Here is a 21,492-nt window from a genome sequence, read left to right as displayed (position 1 = left end):
CCCTGATAGCAAATTAGAGTAAGTACTATGTAAAGAAAAAACCTAACATGTAACTAAATACTTTTCCATATCCCGTTTTACAAGTCGAGAATGGCCACAAAAAATAAGTAGTCTCTCATATTTGTTTAGCATGTTTAGTTTTTATTTATTGTTAAATTACTCAGTCTCAAATTGTACAATGCTTGAAAAGAAGTACGACAATTTCTGAGATTAAACTTTATTAAGTCACTCTTCCAGAAAATTCAGTAAATATGGTAATGTAGGAACAAACTTAAGCTCATAAGCCTTTTAAATTTTTACATAATCTTTAATGATGTTGATCAGGAAAGTCTTTCATTGGTGGAATTACTTCTCCAGTCTCCACAATTGTATCACCCTAGGGAAACAAAGATACAGTTAGTAGAAAAATCTTAAGTCTACAGAGGTGATAGATCTATTCTGTTCCATGTTCATCAGACCTCACATGGAAAATGTAGTTGAGTTCTGGCATTCACTTTAAAAGGACCCCAGACAAAGTAGAAGCTGTCTAAATCTGAACAACCAGTATTCAATATCTTAAGGTACAGGGAAATCATAGGGAAATTTTCGCTTAGAAACAAAATAACCAAAAAGAGAATGAAAATTGTGTTCTCCAAGTGATAAAGGGATAATCTTTTATTTTGTATGGCCCCAAGAAATGGAGGCCCTAGAAAGAAGTTGAAAGGAAACGTGCAGTTCCAGATAAAGAGGTAATGTACTCCCAGCAACTGAATATGTGTTAAACAATTACCAGTTTTCTGATTGGCTTACATATTGAATACAGAACACAAACTTTGGCTGGGCAACTTGTCCAGGTCTTTTGAATCCTAGATAATAGTGTGTGGGCAAAAAGGCATGGGCTTTGAAGCCAGACCAAGTAGTGAGAATCTTAGAATCTCCACTGACAAGCTGCATAGTTTTAGACAGATTATTCAGCTTCAGTTTCAGCCCTGTGTTTAAGATAACAGATTCCGTCAGCCTGCCAGTGCCTGAATGACTGCATAGAGTAGAATTTTCCCCAACCCCACCCCAATCCCTGCCGTTCCCTGACCTGGTACTGCTCAGGATTATAATACAATGAAAAAATAAATATATTATGTTTAAGCCATTATACATTTGGGCAATGATTTGTTACCACAGCTAGCATTATCCTAACAGAAATTAGTGCCTTGAAGTGGCACTGATGCAGCTGTAATAAAAATCAAGCTATGCCGGCTGTGGTGGCTCACGCCTGTAATCCCAGCACTTTGGAGGCTGAGACGGGCGGATCACGAGGTCAGGAGATCAAGACCATCCTGGCCAATATGGTGAAACCCCATCTCTACTAAAAATACAAAAAAATTAGCTGGGCATGGTGGCGCAAGCCTATAGTCCCAGCTACTCAGGAGGCTGAGGCAGGAAATTGCTTGAACCCAGGAGGCGGAGATTGCAGTGAGCCAAGATCATGCTACTGCACTACAGCCTGGGCAACAGTATGAGGCTCCATCTCAAAAAAAAAAAAAAAAAAAAACCAAAAAAAAACAACAACAACAAAAAACAAATCAAGCTGTAGGGCACTGGCTTAGCAGTCTGGTAGCGAAGATAAAGGCACTGGAGGCTACAAGATGGAAACAAAAGGCAGTGGCAAACTATTTAGCAAAATATCTCCTATAACTTGGAAGCAGCCTGCCTGATGAACTTGAGGTTCCAGGAGAAGTAGCTGGAAAAAAAGTTACAGTATGTGTTCAGATACTATTGGCTACCTTGAGAATGTACTTTAAGAAGCATGAGCTCAGGGAAAAAGTGGCTGATTTGAGAGGAGACATAAAAACAGAGAGGAAGAGAGAACACCTTTGGTCCACACTAGACTTTCTGTTCCTGACCAAAAAAAAAAAAAAAAAAAAAATTTAATGGAGAGAATCTAAAAATTTGGGCTAGTCATGGTGGCTCGTGCCTGTAATCCCAGCACTTTGGGAGTCCAAGGCAGGATGACTGCTTGAGGTCCAGAGTTCAAAACCAGCCTGGGCAAGAGTAGGACCCTGCCCCCAAAAAATAAATAAATAAAAATAAAAAATGAGAACCTTGTAGTATTGAAAAATCACAATACATCAAACTTCCTAAACAATAAATTAACACGAGATTCTGAGCAACAGAAGCCCAATAAAACTCAAACAGAGGGATGCAGCCCTATGGCAAAGATCAGATTAAAGTGAAGGCAGCCTTTGAAACAGTCTGCCTAAGATGGCCTCCACACAGCTGCCACTAAGGTGAGAGAGGCAGATGCATGAAGACAAAACAATGAGAGAAGTTGGTAACTATGTATAGGAAGAACAGATACTGGAATGAGAAAATGACTAGAAGTAAACACATTAGATGCCTACCAAATGTTTTTCTTTCCATACCTCCAAAGGTTGAGGGAAATGAACGGACAAAGAAACCAAACACAGAGTTTACAAAATCCTGCCAGAATGTTTGAAATTAAAACAACATCTGGCATTCAACCTCCTGCAAGCAGGTGGCAGATTTTCAAGCCCATACAACCCCTAAAGAGGGCATGCTTCCCTATACCATTTAGATGTGGTCTACATCGATAATGAAAAGAACAACCCCCCTGGACAGAGCCAGCAACCAGGAAGAACTATGGACAAAGGTGTTCTTTCCAGAAAATAAAATCAGTGCCCATTCAAGTAACTTCCCACACACAGGGGGGTTAGGAGTAAGATTTCAGAATTGCCAAGAACCAGTGACTACTATGCTATCCAAATTCTACCACTGAACAATGGGTGTGGTTGGAGGACAAGGATACAGTTAACTTGCCTTCTTAGTTCACTGATCCTCAGATCAACAGAAGTCCTATCTAAACCTGACATATTGTACATCATCTGGAGATCATGGATTTGGGGCCAGCTGCAGTGATAGAATGGGACTTTGGGATTTCTCCCTAAGGAGAGGGACTAAGTGTGTTATGCATGTGTAGAGAAAGAAGCAAAGAGTTGTTTTGTGACTAGAAGGATGGAATGTAGCAGAAACTCCATGAACAGGAGTCTGGGGAAAGGAAAGAACACACAGATAGTATTTGGAAATATTAGAATGAATTCTGGCCAACAGAATTTGAGCAGAAGTAATGTAAGCTACTTCCAAGCTTAGGCCTAAAAATCATCCCTGAGATGCCCTGCCCTCTCTTTCTATCATGATCTTGGAACCTCATATTCACGAGGCATGGCTCTAAGATTCAGGAGGATCACCTCATCCACAGAGTCTGTGATGTCAACAAGAAATAAACCTTTGTTTTGTTAAGCCATTGAGATTTGGAAGTTTTTATTACCTATTCTATTCTAAACATATATACAATGACCATTCTTCAATGGGGGTCAATGACCCCCTCAAAGGGGTCATGGCACAGAAACAGGAAAGAACCACAGTGACAAAAAAATACAGAAATGTAAGAAATGCTACAGGATGCCTGATGTGGTCTTCTGAATAGAGCTCTCCTTTTCCTTTGAACAGTGATGGCAAAATAAATAAAAAATAAACATTTAAATGGAATAAATAGAAGACTAAATAAATGTAAATTGCCCAACTGGTGAAACCAGCAAGATAATTTCCTATTTTGAGACTACCTAGGCTGTAATACACATCAATGTTACACAATAAAACAAAAGGAGAAATCCCCTATTTTTTTTTTTTTTTTTTTTTTTTTTTTTTGAGACAAGGTGCTCTGTCACCCAGGCTGGAGGGCAGTGGTGCAATCTCAGCTCACTGCAACCTCTGCCTCCCAGGTTTAAGCGATTCTTGTGTCTCAGCCTCCCCAGTAGCTGGGATTATAGGTATGCACCACCATGCCCAGCTAATTTTTTATTTTTATTAATGACAGAGATGAAGTTTCACCATGTTGGCCAGGCTGGTCTCAAAATCCCGGCCTCAAGTGATCCACCTGCCTCCACCTACTCAAGTGCTGGGATTATAGGCGTGAGCCCACTGCGCCTTGCCCCCACCTCTTTTCTTTTTTTCTGAGACAGTCACTCTATGACCCAGGCTGGAGTGCAGTGGTGCAATCTCAGCTCACTGCAACCTCCGCTTTCCAGGTTCAAGTGATTCTTGTGCCTCATCCTCCAGGTATAGCTGGGATTACAGGCATGTATCACCACACCCGGCTAATTTTTGTATTTTCTTTTTAGTAGAGACGGGGTTTCACCATGTTGGCCAGGCTGGTCTCAAACTCCTAACCTCAAGTGATCCACCTACCTCAGCTTCCCACAGTGCGGGGATTACAGGCATGAGCCACCACACCCGGATACCCCCCCACCTCTTATTTCTTAAAGCAGAGTTCCACCTGGGACAGTTAGCCAGTTTTGGTGACCCTTCCTAAAATTCCCTTGTTGCAACAGATAATGATTACTGTGACTAAGTCATTTGATTAAAGCAAGAATGACACTAAGTTTTGTTATTTAAATTATGGAATTTTGAGTTACAATAGTTCATTCATTATCTGTGACTAGAAATAGACAAGATCATAACGTATTCTACTATGCTAAACAGTAACCTCACCAACAGTAAAAATACCAACTGACTACTGAGTCATCTTTTAATGCTAAAATAACTCATTTTAAATTAGTACTATGGCTCACACACTCATAGTATAAAATTTAAATTTAACATACATTTAGTTAAATTCACAGATGGAGAACTTAAGGTCAAATCTTGAAAATGAGGTACAAAGCCATAGGACATGAGAGTTTGGAAGTAGTAACAGAAATTCAGTTGCTGTCACCATGCATGGATGTTTGCTTTAGGCTCATGCCCTAAGTTCTTTACCCAACATGAAACAGGACACAGTGAAAAACTGCTGGTACTTTCAACTCCCTTTAGGACAATCAAGGTCACAAAACAAGTTTTACAGCCAGGTTGAAAATAAATGTGCTCACTTCCCATTTCAATTATAATTGCTCCCTCAGCTATTTCTTTCTTTCTTTCTTTTTTTTACAAGAATACGCAAAACAGGCACTTAAACTGACAGTGAGAAGAAAAGAATATTTTAATCTCATGATTGCTTGGAAGGGGAGGAAAAGGAGAGAGAAAAATAATGAACAAAAGCAAAATCAGAAGTTTACTTACTGGGAATATTCTGGGCTTCGACTGAACGATGGCATATGGTTTTGTCTGTAATAAAAGTTAACTCTGTGTTAATTACGGTGTTAAGAGTTTCTTCGGAAAGTAAGAAATAGGTCATACCCCAAATTTTAACGTAAGCTCCAAACTTTCACAGAACTCCAGACTCACATATCCAACTGTTTACTCAACATCTCTACTTGACTATCAAACAGGCATCTCAAACTTAACAGGTCCAACACTTAACGTCTCCCAGCCCCAAGCTGTTCCTCCCCACGTGCCCCATCTCAGCAAATGGCACTTTTATTTCCCCGGTTACGAAAGCCAGAAACCTTGACTCCTCAGCAGAGCCTACTGATTCTACCTAGAGAATATACCCTGAATCCAACTGGTTCTCATCACCACCCTTGTGCAAGGCTCTATCATATTTTCATCTCAACTACCACAACAGCACCTACTAGCCTACTAGCCTCCCTGCTTCCACTTGTGCCCTCCTATGCAAATGAAAACAGTATTCTCCACACTTCAGGCAGAGTACACTGATTCTTTTAAGATATGTCACTCTGCTCAAAGTTTCATAATTCTTAGAGAAAAAACCAGTCTTTTCTCCCTCACTCATGTACTACAGCCACAGTGGCTCCCTTGCTAGGAGTCCAATTCAGTCAAGACTGCTTGTGCCTCAAGGCCTTTGTAGTTCATAATTCCTCTACCTGAAATGCTCTTCTCCTAAATACTGCTTGGCCCCTATCCTCATTTCATTTATGTTTGTCTTCAAAGATGACTTCCTGAGAGAGGCGTAATTAAAATAGCAGGCCCTACCATTCTCTAGTTTTTTACCCTGCTTAACTTTTCTTCTATAGACTTGTTCTCCTAAAACATTATATACCTCTTTGTATTTATTACCGGTTTCTAAACATTTCATGAGGGAAGGGACTCAATCTCCTCTGGACACTGCTGTATCCCTGTGTTTAAAACAGTGCCTTGCACACAGGAGGTACTAAATAAGTATTTGTTGAATACATACACTTTTTATGCATATACATCTACACAAGATACCACTGCCCCAAATTTAAAAGTTTATCAGTATGATATAAGGTATAGAGAACTGGGGCATGAGAGAAATTCAGAATACAATGTGAGGACTTCAAAATGTCTTTGTGTGCCAAAGGCAAAAAGACACTGAAAAGTCATCTGAGAGATACAGAATTCAATCAGGCAGCAAAGGAGTGAGCTGCAGCAAACTGGTTACAATGTTATTGAATACGCAGTCCTCTACCTACCCAAATCAAGAGAAAAACTAAGGTGAGTGAGTGGCTTTGGGACCTCTACTGACACAAAACGTTTAACTAAATATATCCATCTATGGCTCAGGAAAAATCACCTGAAAGTGAGAACCCTCAGATAAGCAACCATATTACTGTATTGAATTGTCAACCTAGTAACTGCAGCTTGTTAAATTTGCTTTTTCTGGAAGTGTCTTTTCAATCCCAGAAAAATGTAGTGAAATTTAGATATGATAAAGTATGTTAAACCCAGAGTATAAATAAGTGAATGTGTCAACTTTTAAAAGTTCTGAAAACATTGGGACATTACACATGTTCTGTTGGTTAGAGTTTGTAATGTATAAGATAATCTGTCTAATAGAGGTTCTAAAAGGTTTAGGATTCTAGTTAAAATGCATAATTATTTAGATTTGGGATTTTACGTTGAAAAACACAACTTCTTAGAATATAAATTTACCCTATAAATACTTTGAAATAAAATTGAACATATAAAATGTATAAATGCAATTTAAAATATTAAGAGAATTTGGCTATATTTGTAAATGGAATTGTTTTAGAAGAGTTCAACTTCAATTAATCCAAATATAGTAAAAACAAAAGAGATTATTCTTATTTTACTAGATGCACAGTTTAACAGAATTTTAAAACTGAATTTAAAGAATTAGGAAAAAATTATGTTTTTATATTTGAAACTAAGGAACTGAATATTAATCTGTATTTCTAGTCACTGTAACCAGTTCTTTCTGCACATAAAAATCACTCTTGGATGTTAAATTTTCACTGACAGAAAGTAATGTATTTACTTCTCTAGGATCTTACATGCCAAAATAGTGAAAACTTAACAGATCATATAATGAAATGAAGTAGCCTATAATGAAATAGTCTTTTTATGAACATAAAAAGTTTTTTTAAGCCCATCAACAACAGATATATAAACTATTCTCAGACCCTTAAAGATAATAATTGTTAGCTCTTTTTTAATGATTGCAGAAAGACTTTATGTTGGTTTGCAATGTGAATATCCTCTAAGCTAGCTCTAATTCCTCCTAGAACAAATAATCTCATGTTTTTAACACATAAGACAGGCCATGTCCACTTGGACGTCTCCAAAAATGCTATGGCAGCACATGGTCCTAAAATATTCACTTCTATTCCATCATCAGAAAGCCCTCCCTTCCAAAAATATCCTACTTATTTCCAAGGCTAGAGATTTTACAGTCATAAATGACTGCGAACTTTGGTTTTATCCCCAACCTAATCAACCACCAATTTCAGGTGCTTCTTCCTTTAAAAGTGTCGCTGGCTTTATTTTTCTTTCATTCATGCTCTCCTCACCCGAACCAGATTCTCAACTGACATCTACTAAAATGCAACAGCCTCCAACTGATCTGCCCTGCGGTCAGAACTTTCCTCCCTTCAATTCACCCTACATTCCAACGTTTTATCTACGTTTTCCTCAATATATCACATTCATCAAGTCACTCTCCCACTAAAAAATGGAAAACTTCCCATTGCCTATCACATGCAGTTCAACTTCTTCTAACTTTCAAGACCTTCCATAAATTGGTCCCAGACTACCTAGTCAATAGACCTTCCATTCTCGTCAGCTCCTCAGTCTTGGGTACATATGGCCATGTTCATTACCGACTCCATATCTTTGCTTCTTTTTTGTTTTTATTTTTTTGAGATGGAGTTTCGCTCTTGTTACCCAGGCTGGAGTGCAATGGCGCGATCTCAGCTCACCACAACCTCCGCCTCATGAGTTCAAGCAATTCTCCTACCTCAGCCTCCCGCGTAGCTGGGACTACAGGCGCGTGCCACCATGCCCAGCTAATTTTTGTATTTTTAGTAGAGACGGGGTTTCACCTTGTTGACCAGGATGGTCTCTCGATCTCTTGACCTCGTGATCCACCCGCCTCGGCCTCCCAAAGTGCTGGGATTACAGGCGTGAGCCACCGCGCCCGGCTGTATCTTTGCTTCTGACAGGAATTAACTTTTCTCCTCCAGATTCTTTCCCAAATTATACCTAACTTCCAACTTTACTATAAAGTCCTTGAGGTTGGAATTGGCCTTGCATATTCTTTCTATAGCAATAATAGAAGAGGATACACTAGGCACTCCATATTTGTTAATCAAGGGGCTTAATCTGCTTAGTACACAGAACAAAGATGTCAACAATCAGAATTTTAAAGAGCCTACATAATCAATAGAGAACACAATCAGAGAGAGCAAGTCATGTTGGGGGCAGGGTGTTCTGAAAAGCCCCCAAAATTTTGGTTGTTTCACTCTTCTGTCACTAGGCTAACAGAAAGCCAACATCAATTGGATTATCTATAATTTGTTAGGCAGGCCTTAACTTCTGTCTCGTTTTTATTCTGAAATAATTTTAAACTTACATAAGGCTGCAAGAAAGAAAAAAAAGAATTTTTTTCCTTGAATCACTTTATAGTAAATTGCTAACCAGTTTATTACTATAGTGTACTTCCTACAAAGACAACATTCTTAAAATAATTACAATACAACCATCAAGATAAGGAAATTAACACTTATACATTACTATCTCTACCTGGTCTAAAAAATCCATTCAGATTTTCCCAATTTCTCAGTAATTGTTTGAACTTATCAGAAAATCCCTTTATGTGATAAGTTCTCCAGTGATTGTTTAGGCTCTTTAAAATTCTGACTGCCAACAACATCGTTGTTCTTACAGATTATGCAATTATGCCTATTAATGAAGAATTGCATTTAGTTGGCATATTTCTTTATTCTTCCTCAATCTAGAACAATCTTAAAGTCCTTCTTTAACATTCATGATCTTGACATTTCTGAAGGTGCAATAATGATGCAGAATAGCTCCTCAGTTTGGGTTTATCTTCTGTTTCCTCATGTGAGTTTAATCAATAAATTACATTCAGGTTATGCACCACTGGCAGGCATATCACAAAATTAATGCTGTGTTCTTTTTATTACAGCCTATCAAGTATAACACATAACTTCAGTTTATCCCATTATCGATGTTAATTTAGATCTCTTAACTAAGGTGGTGTCTGCCAGATTTCTCTACTACAAAGATAACCCTTTCTCCCTTTGTAACAAGTATTTTGAGGATAAGTATTTTAAAATTAATATTAGCATCCTCTTTATTTTTTTTTATATTTTTGAGATGGAGTCTCGCTCTGTCACAAGGCTGGAGTGCAGTGGTACGATCTCGGCTCACTACAACCTCCACCTCCCAGGTTCAAATGATTCTCCTGCCTCAGCCTCCCAAGTAGCTGGGACTACAGACACGCACCACCACGCCCAGCTAATTTTTTTATTAGTAGTACAAACAAGGTTTCACCATATTGGCCAGGATGGTCTCAATCTCTTCACCTTGTGATCTGCCCATGTAGGCCTCCCAAAGTGCTGGGATTACAGGCATGAGCCACTGCATCTGGCCTTATTTTTTTTTTTTCATTTTTTTATTGAGACAGGAGTCTCACTGTTACCCAGGGTGGGGTATAGTGAGCAACACAATTGTAGCTCATTGCAGGCTTCACATCCTGGGCTCAAGCAATCCTCACGCTTCAGCCTCCTGAATGGCTGGGACTACTCTTCTCTTGGCTTTTTTTTTTTTGGTAGGGATGGCGCCTCACTATGTTGCCCAGGTTGATCTCAAACTCTTGGCCTCAAGCAGTCCTCCCACTTCAGTCTCCCAAAGTGTAGGGATTACAGGTGTGAACCACTGTGCCTAATATCAGCATCCTTTCATGTTCCTTAGCTGAATTAAATATTACCATGATTCTCAAATTGTGATTTTTCTAATTCTATCGTTCAGCAAATTATTGCTTAAAAAAAAGCTTTCTTTTCTACCCATTTACTAATTCACTTATTTCTATCAGTTTGCACTCATGGATTTTCATTTTATTCAGTTGACTCTCCTCTATTACTATCATTATTTATTTTGATGCTCAAATTGCCCTGGCAGGAGTCCTTGCAAGCTGTGTCCTTTTGAAATATTCTTTCAGCACGTCTTTACTTTCTGGCACAATAATATGTTCCAAGCTCATCTTATACTTTCCTCCTGCCCTGGAATCAGCCATTGCTCTGAGCTCTGGGTCCTTTCAGTGGATAACTGTATTTAGAAAATAAGACCTGGCTTCTAAGTGTGCTAATTGCTAAGGAGTAGCAATGTTTCTAGGCCCTCTCAGTGGACAGAGCTAGAGAATTTGTCTACAGTCGCAGACAAACAGACACACATATCCACATTTACATCCATATCTATTTCTAGGTATATCAATACATTTTAAAAACCATGAGTTCACACCAGTACCTCCAATTCCACTCTACCACCACAAGCTTTTCTTCCTTTTCACATACGTAACTCCCTTTTCTGACAGTGAGAATCTTGGGTCCTTACATCATCAACATATATGTACTTGCAGGCATACCTCACCTTATTGCACTTTGCTTTATTGCACTTCACATATATTGTGTTTTCTTATAAATAGAAGGTTTGTAACAACCACAAGACAAGCAAGCCTATCAGTGCCATTTTTCATTTTTAGAAAATTTTTATTGCTTTTCCTGATTATATAACAAATGTAAAAATTCAAATATTACAAATGACTTTTTTTAAGTACATTTTAACATGTTATAAAATAAATGCCCATTTCAAAAAATTCAAGTATCATAAAATACATGATTTTGAAAATGGGCCCTCTGTAATGCAGTCCCACCTGTGTCCCACAGGATTACTGCTGTTCAGTTTGGCATGTTTCCTTCTAGACTGTCTCTGCGCACCCGCTGCCTGCACTGCTGACATGAGCTCCATATTATCTGAGATGACAGTAACTCTGATAAACAGAGAGGGTTCAGCTGCCAGTGCACCGAACAGCTTCCAGTTTCTACAGAGAAACACTTTCTTCATAAAAGCCTGAAACTATGACATAGTTTTGCACTACGTAAATGTATCAGGTTGAATCACGAAGTTATGATAGCTGACCATTTTGGGCCTAGAAAAACAGCAGTTTCACATGGTTCAACGTAATAGCAATGGCCCTACTCATAGACATTGGGAGGTTTCCTGCCATTATAAACAGTTCAGTATGCCAGGTGTGGTAGCTCATGCCTGTAATCCCAGCACTTTGAAAGGCCAAGGCGGGCAGATCACCTGAGGTCAGGAGTTCAAGACCAGCCTGGCCAACATAGCGAAACCCAGACTCTACAAAAAATACAAAAATTAGTCAGCCATGGTAGTGGGTGCCTGTAATCCCAGCTACTTGGGAGGGTGAGGCAGGAGAATCGCTTGAACCCAGAAGGCAGAGGTTGCAGTGAGCTGAGATTGCACCACTGCACTCCAGCCTGGGTGAGAGTGAGACCCTGTCTCAAAAAAAAAAAAAATCAGCAGTCAATATCCTTGTATGTTCTTTATGGAGAACAAACATCTTACCCCCAAAGCATGACACCTCTCTTTTGGGCATTTAAGAGTCAAGAAGGATGGAGCTGCCCATTCGCCATGGAAATAAAGACCCAGCAGAGACCTCAGGCATAAACAACTTGTCCCTCAAGCAAGAGTGGCCAACTTCAGCCATGACATCATTTTAGTATGGTGACCACACTACATGAGCAAACCAAATACTGGTAAAACCAGAGAACAGAAGAATTCCTCAGCTCAGAGACAATTCTTATCCCTAATGACCAGTATGACCAGGAACTCACAGACATTCAGTGAGCACCCCAAAGCTGTCCTCTGGAAGTTGGGCTGTCAGAAGGCATAAAAATTGATTCAGGCCCAGTGCGGTGGCTCACACCTGTAATCCCAGAACTTTGGGAAGCCGAGTCGGGTGGATCACCTGAGGTCAGGAGTTTGAGCTAGCCTGACTGACATGGCGAAACCCCGTCTCTACTAAAAATACAAAAATTACCTGGGAATAGTGTGCATGCCTGTAATCCCAGCTACTCAGGAGGCTGAGGCAGGAGAATAACTTGAACCCAGGAGGCAGTGGTAGCAGTGAGCCAAGATCATGCCACTACACTCCAGCCTGGGGAACAAAAGTGAAACTCTGTCTACAAAAAATACACACACACAAACACACACACACACACAAAGATTCAGAAATGTACTGAAATCAGATATACAGGAAACATTTTTTAAGGTTTTTCCCAGGAGCTACTGGAGTGACTAAAAAAAAATAAAAAGGCACCTGTTAAAATTATGCCTGTCAGGCCTCACACAAAGAAAAGAACGTGGTGTGTGTATGTCACTGGCGCTTTCGCACAGGCTGCTTCCTCTTCAACCTTGTCTGGGGTTTTTAGATTGTGTTCCGGTCACAGTTGAGCTTGTGAGTGGTTTTCTTATGGCAGACAATGTACACTAATTTTTTAAGTTCTCTGAGGTAAAAAGCAGGCCATAAAAATATTCCCAGTTCACTTCTCTTCCGTCTTGTTCCTTAACTGCTTCCCCCAGTGTAGGAACGATGGTGCATTCTTTTTTCTATTATGTGATCCAGATTGCAGGTGCTAAGAGGATCCTGCTCTCCCTGTTACCGTAGGGGTTGATGTGAGTGTCTCGACAAGCAGCCGTCCATGTTGAAGGGGCCCTGGCAGGAGAACCAACCATGCGGTGTGCAGAGACGGCCGCCGCCCTTGCCTCTGCACACCGGAGTAGTGCCAGTGCTGTCCAAGTAGCTGCCGTTGTACTGCCCAGACTGGAGTATCTGGCACATGGAGCCAAGGATTCACAAGAATTCCTCTTTAGCCTCTGCACCCACCTTGGAGGAGTAAGAGATCACCTCTCTCAGGTAACTCCAGATCTGGCTCTCACAACTGTATCTCAGATAGCCAGACTTATTCTGAAATTGGGACTTCAAGCCTTCAAACCATGGCGGGTCCTCAGCCAGGGTCTCTGCCGCAATGTTCTGGCTCATGTTGTGCAGGAGGTTGGCTAGCAACCTCTGCCTCTGCTCATCACACAGCAGCTGCCTGGAGGCCTAGATGAGCCCCACGTGCGGCTCGTGAAATGCACTGAGGAAGTGCCCGATGTCACTCACATAGCCCTGCCAGGCCTGGCCGAGGTGAGCAGCATCAGCTCGGCATTGTCAGGGACGCTGGGAAAGTAGACTTCGGTCAGCTCTGTGTCATCCTCATGCAGGCACAGCTGGGAACCGTGCTCAAGGAGCTGGAACCAGAGGCAGTCCTTGCACAGCACCTTCGAGAAGCTACTGCCTGCCACACCGAACTTCCGCTTCATGGTCTTGGGCTTCTGGAGCACTGCAGATGTCCCCAAGGGATCTGGGACCTGCAGGCAGCAGCACCCGCTGGCCGGCTACTCAGGCCCCTCCTTGCCCCAGCCACAAGGGTCTGCACCAGATGGGGTCTGCAAAGCTGGCACGGGCCAGGCACCAATCCCAGAAACTCAGTGCCATTTTTCAAAGAACATGTGTTTGCTTCACGACTCTGTGTTATATTTTGGTAATTCTCCCAATATTTCAATTTTTTTTTTTTTTTGGAGATGGAGTCTCACTCTGTCACCCAGGCTGGAGTGCAGTGGCGTGATCCCTCATTGCAACCACCCTTTCCCAGGTTCAAGTGATTCTCCTGCCTCAGCCTCCCAAGTAGCTGGGATTACAGGCGTGCACCACCACACCCAGCTAATTTTTGTATTTTTAGTAGAGATGGGGTTTCACCATGTTGGCCAAGCTGGTCTCGAAATCCTGACCTCATGATCTGCCCACCTCCGTCTCCCAAAGGGCTGGGATTACAGGTGTGAGCCACTGCACCTGGCCTCAAACCTTTTCATTATTGTTATATTAATATTTGTTATGGTAATCTGCACTCAGTGATTTTTGATGTTACTCCTATAAATTTTAGGGGGCAACACAAATCACACTCATATAAGATAGCGAATTTAATTAGTAAATGTTGTGTGTTGTAGCCATTCCCCACCTCTCTCCCTCTCCTTGGACTGTCCTATTCCCTGAGACACAACAATACTGAAATTAGGCCAATTAATAACACTACAATGACCTCTAACCCTTCAAGCAAAAGGAAGAGCTGCATGTTTCTCATTTTATATCAAAAGCTACTTGCTAGGCTGAGGCAGGAGAACTGCTTGAACCTAGGAGGCAGAGGTTGCAGTGAGCCAAGATGGCACCACCACACTCCAGCCTAGGTGACACAGCAAGACCCTGTCTCAAAAAGAAAAAAAAAATAGTAATTCCTCTGATGGATCTAGGCAAAGTATATGGAAAATCTTCTGGGAAAGAATTTACCATCCCATATGCCATTAAGAAGATTTATGATTCATGGGAGGAGGTCAAAGTATCAACATGAACAAGAGTTTGAAAGAAGTTCATTTCAACTCTCGTGAGGGGTTCAAGACTTCCATGGGGGGAAAAAACTGTCGATATGGTAGATATAGCAAGAGAACTAGAATTAGAAGTCAAGCCTGAAGATGTGACTGAAGTGCCTCAATCTCATGATAAAGTGATAGATGAGAAACTGCTTCTTCTGGATGAGCAAAGAAAGTAGTTTCTTGAGATGGAATCGATTGCTCCTGGTAAAGATGCTATGAACATTGTTGAAATGGCAACAAAGGATTTCAAATATTACATAAACTTAGTTGTAAAGCAGCAGCATGGTTGAGAGGACTGACTCCAATTTTGAAAGTTCTATTGTGAGTAAAATGCTATCAAACAGCATCTCATGCTACAGAGAAATCTTTCATGAAAGTAAGAGTCAACTGATGTGGCAAGCCTCAGTGTGGCAAACCACACACACACACACACACATATATATATATATATTTTTTTTTTCTTTCTTTCTTTCTTTATATATATATTTTTTTTCTTTCTTTCTTTCTTTCTTTCTTTTCTGAGATGGAGTCTTGCTCTGTTGTCCAGGCTGGAGTATACTGGTGCAATCTCAGCTCACTACAACCTCCGCCTCCTGGGTTCAAGCGATTCTCCTGCCTCAGCTTCCCAAGTAGCTTGGATTACAGGCACCCACTACCATGCCTGGCTAATTTTTGTATTTTTAGTAGAGACAGGGGGTTTCACCATCTTGGCCAAGCTGATCTTGAACTCCTAACCTCGTGATCCACCTGCCTCAGCCTCCCAAAGTGCTGGGATTACGGGCATGAGCTACTGTGCCTAGCCTATTGTCTTATATTAAGAAATTGCCACAGCCACTCCAGCCTGCAACAACCATCACCCTGATCAGTCAGCAGTTATCAACATCAAAGGAAGACCTTCCACTAGCAAAAAGATTATATACAGTCACTGAAGGCTCAGAAGATCATTAGAATTTTTTAGCAATGAAGTTTCTTTTCTTTTTAAGACAGGACATCACTCCGGCACCTAGGCCGGAATGCAGTGGCGCAATCACAGTTTATTGCAGCCTCTACCTCCTGGGCTCAAGCAATCTTCCCATCTCAGCCTCTTGAACAGCTGGGATTACAGATGTGTACCACCAAATCCAGCTTTTTTTTTTTTTGTAGACATGGAGTCTCACTGTGTTGCTCAGGCTGGTCAAATTTCTGGCCTCAAGCAATCTTCCTGCCTTGGCCTCCCAAAGTGCCAAAGCTATAGGTGGGAGCTGCCACTGCCCAGGCTGGTCGAATTTCTGACCTCAAGCAATCTTCTCACCTTGGCCTCTCAAAGTGCTAGGGCTACAGGTGGGAGCCACTGCACCTGGCCCAGCAATGAAGTATTTTTAAATTAAGGCCTATACATTGTTGTTTTACACATATGCTATTACACACTTACACTACAGCACAGTGTATATGTAACTTTTATATGCACTAGGAAACCAAAAAATTTGTGTAACTTGCTTTGGTGGTCTAGAACTAAAGAATACTTTTGGAACTGCAGTGGTCTAGAATCAATTCTGCAGTATCTCTGAGGTATGCCTGTATTTGACCAATCTCCCTATATATAACCAATCTCCTGTCACCACAACCACACCCCAGCATGAATACCTGCCTCACCTCATTCAGGATCTGACACATTTTTTTTTTTTCTGAGACAAGAGTTTTGCTCTTGTTACCCAGGCTGAAGTGCAATGGCATGATGTCAGCTCACCATAACCTCCGCCTCCCAGGTTCAAGCGATTCTCCTGCCTCAGCCTCCCAAGTAGCTGGGATTACAGGCATGCGCCACAACAGCTGGCTAATTTTTGTATTTTTAGTAGAGACGGGAGTTTCTCCATGTTGGTCAGGCTGGTCTCGAACTCCCAACCTTAGGTGATCCACCTGCCTTGGCCTCCCAAAGTGTTAGGGTTACAAGCGTGAACCACTGCACCCAGCAAGTTCTGACATCTTACTCTGAGTTGCCACCTGCCTCATGCCATCCTTCTTCCAGATGTCCTCCTCCCTCTGCTCAGGTTCCAATATCCTATACTAGGCTGTTGCCACTGTTGCTCCCCAAACAGATGTGCTTACCCTCCTCCCCTGCAACCCACCCAGGATCTAACACCCCTCACTTGGTATATGAATGCCCTCCTCACTCTTTTGTGTTCCAACATTCCATGCTACACAGCCACCACTGCTCACTCTGCCATGCCACTTCCCAAAATGCATGCCCTTCTCATTCTGCGTGGGATCCAACATCCTGCACCAGACCGAGCCTTTAAAATACCACAACTGGCTCAGTTCAATCAGCGCATGCAAGATCTATTATCAGTGAAAAAGCTCAGGCATCTGGACATCCTGAGTTCTAAATAAATAAAGTTGTGAAGAATCAGATAAAATGAAGGAAACAGAAATGGGGTGGACAAAGATAAGCTTTGTCTATTTTGAATTTTTATCTTATACCAGATATAGATCTTTTTTATAAAGGAGCAGAAATTCTTTTCTCCATTCCTATTCACGACCTGAATTTACCCTAATATTATTAGGTCACTACATTCTGATCTTTTAAATACTATTTCTATGAGGAAATCCATTTCAAGTTGTAAACTAATATAGTGACACAATTTTTGAAAAACAATACTCAATTACTTAACTTTCATTAAATCTTTTCCCTAAGGGAATTCAAAGTATATCAAAATCAGATTATAAGTAGCAGATTATTTCCACTAAGCAGGGTAAGATACCCACAAAGAAAATAATTTTGGACAGTATTAAAAATAAATTCTGAAAAGGACATACTTACAGCCACATGATATTTCACGTAATAATGAACAATCCAGGCAGGTATAAGTACATAAGTAAAAATAAACATACTCTTTCGGTATACCTTATAGACCTGGGGGAAGAAAACACATACACAAACTAAACATATCCCATATTTTATATTTATGGCAGAACAAAAAGCATCAATGATGTAACAACGTCATTATTATTTTACAAATCTCTAAATGGTACCTATTTTCTTATAGTCTGTGGCTACTCTCATCTACTTAAATATTATTAGTAAATGCAGAGTTTGCCAGAAGATCCCTACAAAATCCAAACCAAAAAGCTTAAGATAACTAGTATTTTGCAAGACTACAGCAAAGCATTTATAGATTTTCTAAAAGACTTCTAAAACTAACTTTATCATAAGTTTGTTAAAGATAAAATAAAGCAAAATAATGAAAGAATAATTTTAATGTATTTAACGAGAGTAATCAAACCTACAGAATATTTCAGGTTTAGTCATCTCCCTTATTTATCTAACAATGCCACTCGCATTATTTTAGGTATAAGGCAGACAACCTTGACATCAATGCTGGAAAAAGGACATTTTACATACTGAGATTGGGTGCCCCGAGCTCACTCCAAGATGCCTTCTGCAACGCTATTTTTTAAAAAAAAAACTAAAAATGGAACTTTCCCATGTCCTCCAATTTGATTAAAACACGCTTATCCATTCAAGGAAGGGGCAATCCAGAGTCTAAGAATTATAACCGATATGATTATAAAGTAATAAATTAACTCAAAGAAAGGTAAGGTGAATTTCAACGCATGATTATTTACTTCCTTAGATCACTGGCTGATGGATGGGACGTCAGCTTTATATCGGTGACTGACAATATCCTGATAATGTCTGGGATACAAAGGGTGGGAGAAGAGTTGAATTTTACCACCATAAATAAGTATCCAATACCACTTTTTCAGAAAAATTTTCAACAATTCTGTTGCACTAGAATTTGTAGCACAGTAAGAAATAGATACATGTTGATTTCAATATGAACTCCTTCAATTCCTAGCTCCCTGACCACCGGCAAATCACTGGATCTTTGTAGGCCTCAGTTTCCTCACATTTAAAGTGAGGATTAGGAATAGTTTCTACCTTACAGGAATAAAGAAATGAAGTAACACATGTAAAATCCTCAGTAGAGTGCCAAGCACACAGCAAGCACCCAAGTGTTACTATTATTACTATTATCAGTAAGTGTTGTAGGTAACTGAAAGCAATTCTGAGATGTGTTTATCACCCATAGCAGACCTCAAGAAAATACCCAGAAGCCTTGAAAATAAAGCTTCTGAATGAGTGATTTTCTTCAAAGCCCCAAATGTCATTTTTTAATGAAACACTGTGTTAAAAGTACAGTGTGGTAGTTTATAAATGTAGCTCTTGAATGTGACTCACTAGGCATACCAACAAGACCCTGTCTTTTATGGTGATCACATGGAGCTATACTACCAGCTAGGGGCTGGCTGTGCCCTCTGGTAGTTGGATGCTGTGTTACCTGGTCTCTAGAACCTCACACTTAAAAGTTCGACAAGTGTCCTCAAATAGTAAAATCACAGAATTTTAATTGCAGCGAGTCCTTGATTATTATTCTGAGAAAAGATTTCTACAGTCAAGAAAACCAAACGTGCAGCGTCCTGGAAAACCTAAGTATTAAGATTCGCCTCCGTCTCACTGTACTTGACTGTAAAAGGCATGATTCTATCAAAGCCATACATATTCCTGGACTTCTGCTTCCCGAGACTCCAGGAGGACTCTTGGGACAGGCCCGTGTCACCAAGCACGGAACGTTATCAGTGGGGCTGCAGGGAGCGTACGTCCAGTGTCCAGGCTACCAGCCGCGGTGGGATGCGTTGCGGGGGATCACCACTCACCACTCACCATGTTCCTCCAAGGGGACTTATTTGCCAAAAACTTATCCCAGAATCTGTCCATAGGCCACGTCGCCTCTGGGGGCAGCACCGGCTCCCGAGGGCTCAGCTCCTGGTCCTTTAGCCATTGCCTTCTCAGCGCTCGCAGCTGCTGCTGCCGCAGTTTCTCATCCGGAGTGTACCCCGACATGTCGCCGCTGGTGTCAAGGCAAAAGGACACAGAGCACCCTCGAACTAGGGTCTCCTTACCTAAGCGCGCTCCTGCTCTGCAAAGCGACCTTGAGGGCACCGCTGGCGGCAGCGCGCGGTTATTGCGTCACATCCTGGTCCTGCCTCCGCAGGGGGGGCCCAGAGTCCTCGCGAGAAGAGCAGTGTCCTGGCATGCGCAAAGCTTTCCACCTCCAATTTCCTCTCCGCCCACCTCCGCTTTACCCTCCCAGATTACGACCCTGTGGGGACGCGGACTACTCTTAGTTGTGAGGTCTGGGAAAAGTGTCAAGATTAGACGAAAGTATGCGAAATAAGAGGACTGGAGGTTTTGTTCAGGAAGAATTTGTATGCTGGGAGCAGGAAAGATAAGCATATGTGTTTCAGTGAATATGCTGTCCAGATACAAAATTGTTTGCTTGCCTCTCCCACCTTGGAATGACCTAGAGAGTGTATGAAAATAGTTACATCCAAGTTCAAATCCAGCTGTGCCGGTAACTGCTAAAGTGCCCTGGGCAGCTGTCTCATCTGTCCCTCCATTTGTACAGCAACAGTGTAAAGAGTAGCTTAATATCTAGCAACAATGCGTAGATGCATTCATGCTGTCACCCAAAAATATATGTGGTGAAAATACCAAAGGGCATGCACGATTAGTCAGCACGATTCATAATAGCAAAATATTGGAAATTACCCCCAAATTCCTAAATAAAGGACTGCTTGAATAAAGTACAACAGTCAAAAGACATCATTACAATGAATTAGTTTAAAGATCTGAATTGACTCATTTGTGATTCTAGAATCAGAAAACACCTCATTCTATAAAGTAGAATGATTCTGATCAGCTGAGCAGCTGCCGTTGGTTTTATTGGCAAAAGGGCTGAAGAAAGCAGAAACAGAACAAAAAGTGGATTCATTGTTTCAAAGTTACTTTTAGGGTTAAAGCAGAAGGGACTTCCTTATTTCACTGACTCAGGTTTAGAGGAATTTCCTGGTTTTGGAAAACTGGCCTATTTCAAAGTTCTGTTTGATTATGTGGTACTTAGCACAAACGACTCCATTCTAGTTTGGTCTGGTCTGGTCTGCTCTGCTGGGACCTAGTGCATGAAGCTAGTTTGGGGTACATGTGCAGATCTTACAGGATTGTTGCATAGGTACACACATGCCATGGTGGTTTGCTGCCTCCATCCCTTCCCCCCCCACACACACCTACATCGGGCATTTCTCCCAGTGTTATCCCTCCCCAGCCTCCCCACCTCCCACTACCCCTTCCCTAGCCCCTCCACCCCCAACAGACCCCAGTGTGTAATGTTCCCCTCCCTGTGTCCATGTGTTCTCATTGTTCAACACCCACCTATGAGTGAGAGCATGCGGTGTTTGGTTTTCTGTTCTTGTGTCAGTTTGCTGAGAATGATGGTTTCCAGATTCATCCATGTCCCTACAAAGGACATGAACTCGAGGATGAGATTTTATAAAGGTAAAATAAAAAGGGCAAATAGTCAATCCTCTGTATCTGTGGGTTCCACAATTACATATTCAGCCGACCACAGATAAAACTATTCAGGAAAAAAAAAAAAAAGTAGTATGAATTTTAAACAATACAGCATAACAACTATTGACAGAGCATTGACATTGTATTAGGAATTATAAGTAATTGTAACTAAAACACAGTTTTAGTCACTCAACACTTGTAGAGTTCAGTTAACAAGAGCAAAATCTGGTATAAAGAAGGTGACTATATTCCAAAGCTAGCTTAGGGGGAGAAGTATGGGCTTCCACCCTCAAAGATACTGCTTCACTTTTGGGGCAGAAAGTGACTACTTTCGAAAGACGGGGCAGAAAGCAAACAGGTGGGAAGTCCACGTGCTAGCT

At 41.1% G+C, this 21,492-nt stretch overlaps 1 protein-coding gene and 1 pseudogene across 1 annotated transcript; both read right to left on the bottom strand.

Annotated features, from left to right (window-relative positions):
• Window positions 1-111: 111 nt before the first annotated feature.
• NDUFB6 (NADH:ubiquinone oxidoreductase subunit B6) lies at window positions 112-19,732 on the bottom strand. Its single transcript, XM_012454610.3, has 4 exons — window positions 19,427-19,732; window positions 17,522-17,614; window positions 5,113-5,157; window positions 112-376 (listed from the first exon to the last, which is right to left on the bottom strand). The coding sequence occupies exons 1-4, from the start codon at window positions 19,604-19,606 to the stop codon at window positions 308-310; spliced, it is 387 nt and encodes a 128-aa protein (XP_012310033.2). The 5' UTR covers window positions 19,607-19,732; the 3' UTR covers window positions 112-307.
• On the bottom strand, window positions 11,666-16,977 carry LOC110568707 (DNA fragmentation factor subunit beta-like; annotated as a pseudogene).
• Window positions 19,733-21,492: the final 1,760 nt, after the last annotated feature.

The sequence above is a fragment of the Aotus nancymaae genome, unplaced genomic scaffold (genome assembly GCF_030222135.1).
Source record: "Aotus nancymaae isolate 86718 unplaced genomic scaffold, 86718_ANA_hifiasm-v0.15.2.pri h1tg000003l, whole genome shotgun sequence".
Taxonomy (NCBI): Eukaryota; Metazoa; Chordata; class Mammalia; order Primates; family Aotidae; genus Aotus; species Aotus nancymaae.
Note: the sequence above shows the minus strand (reverse complement) of the source record. Positions and strands in the feature narration are given on the sequence as shown.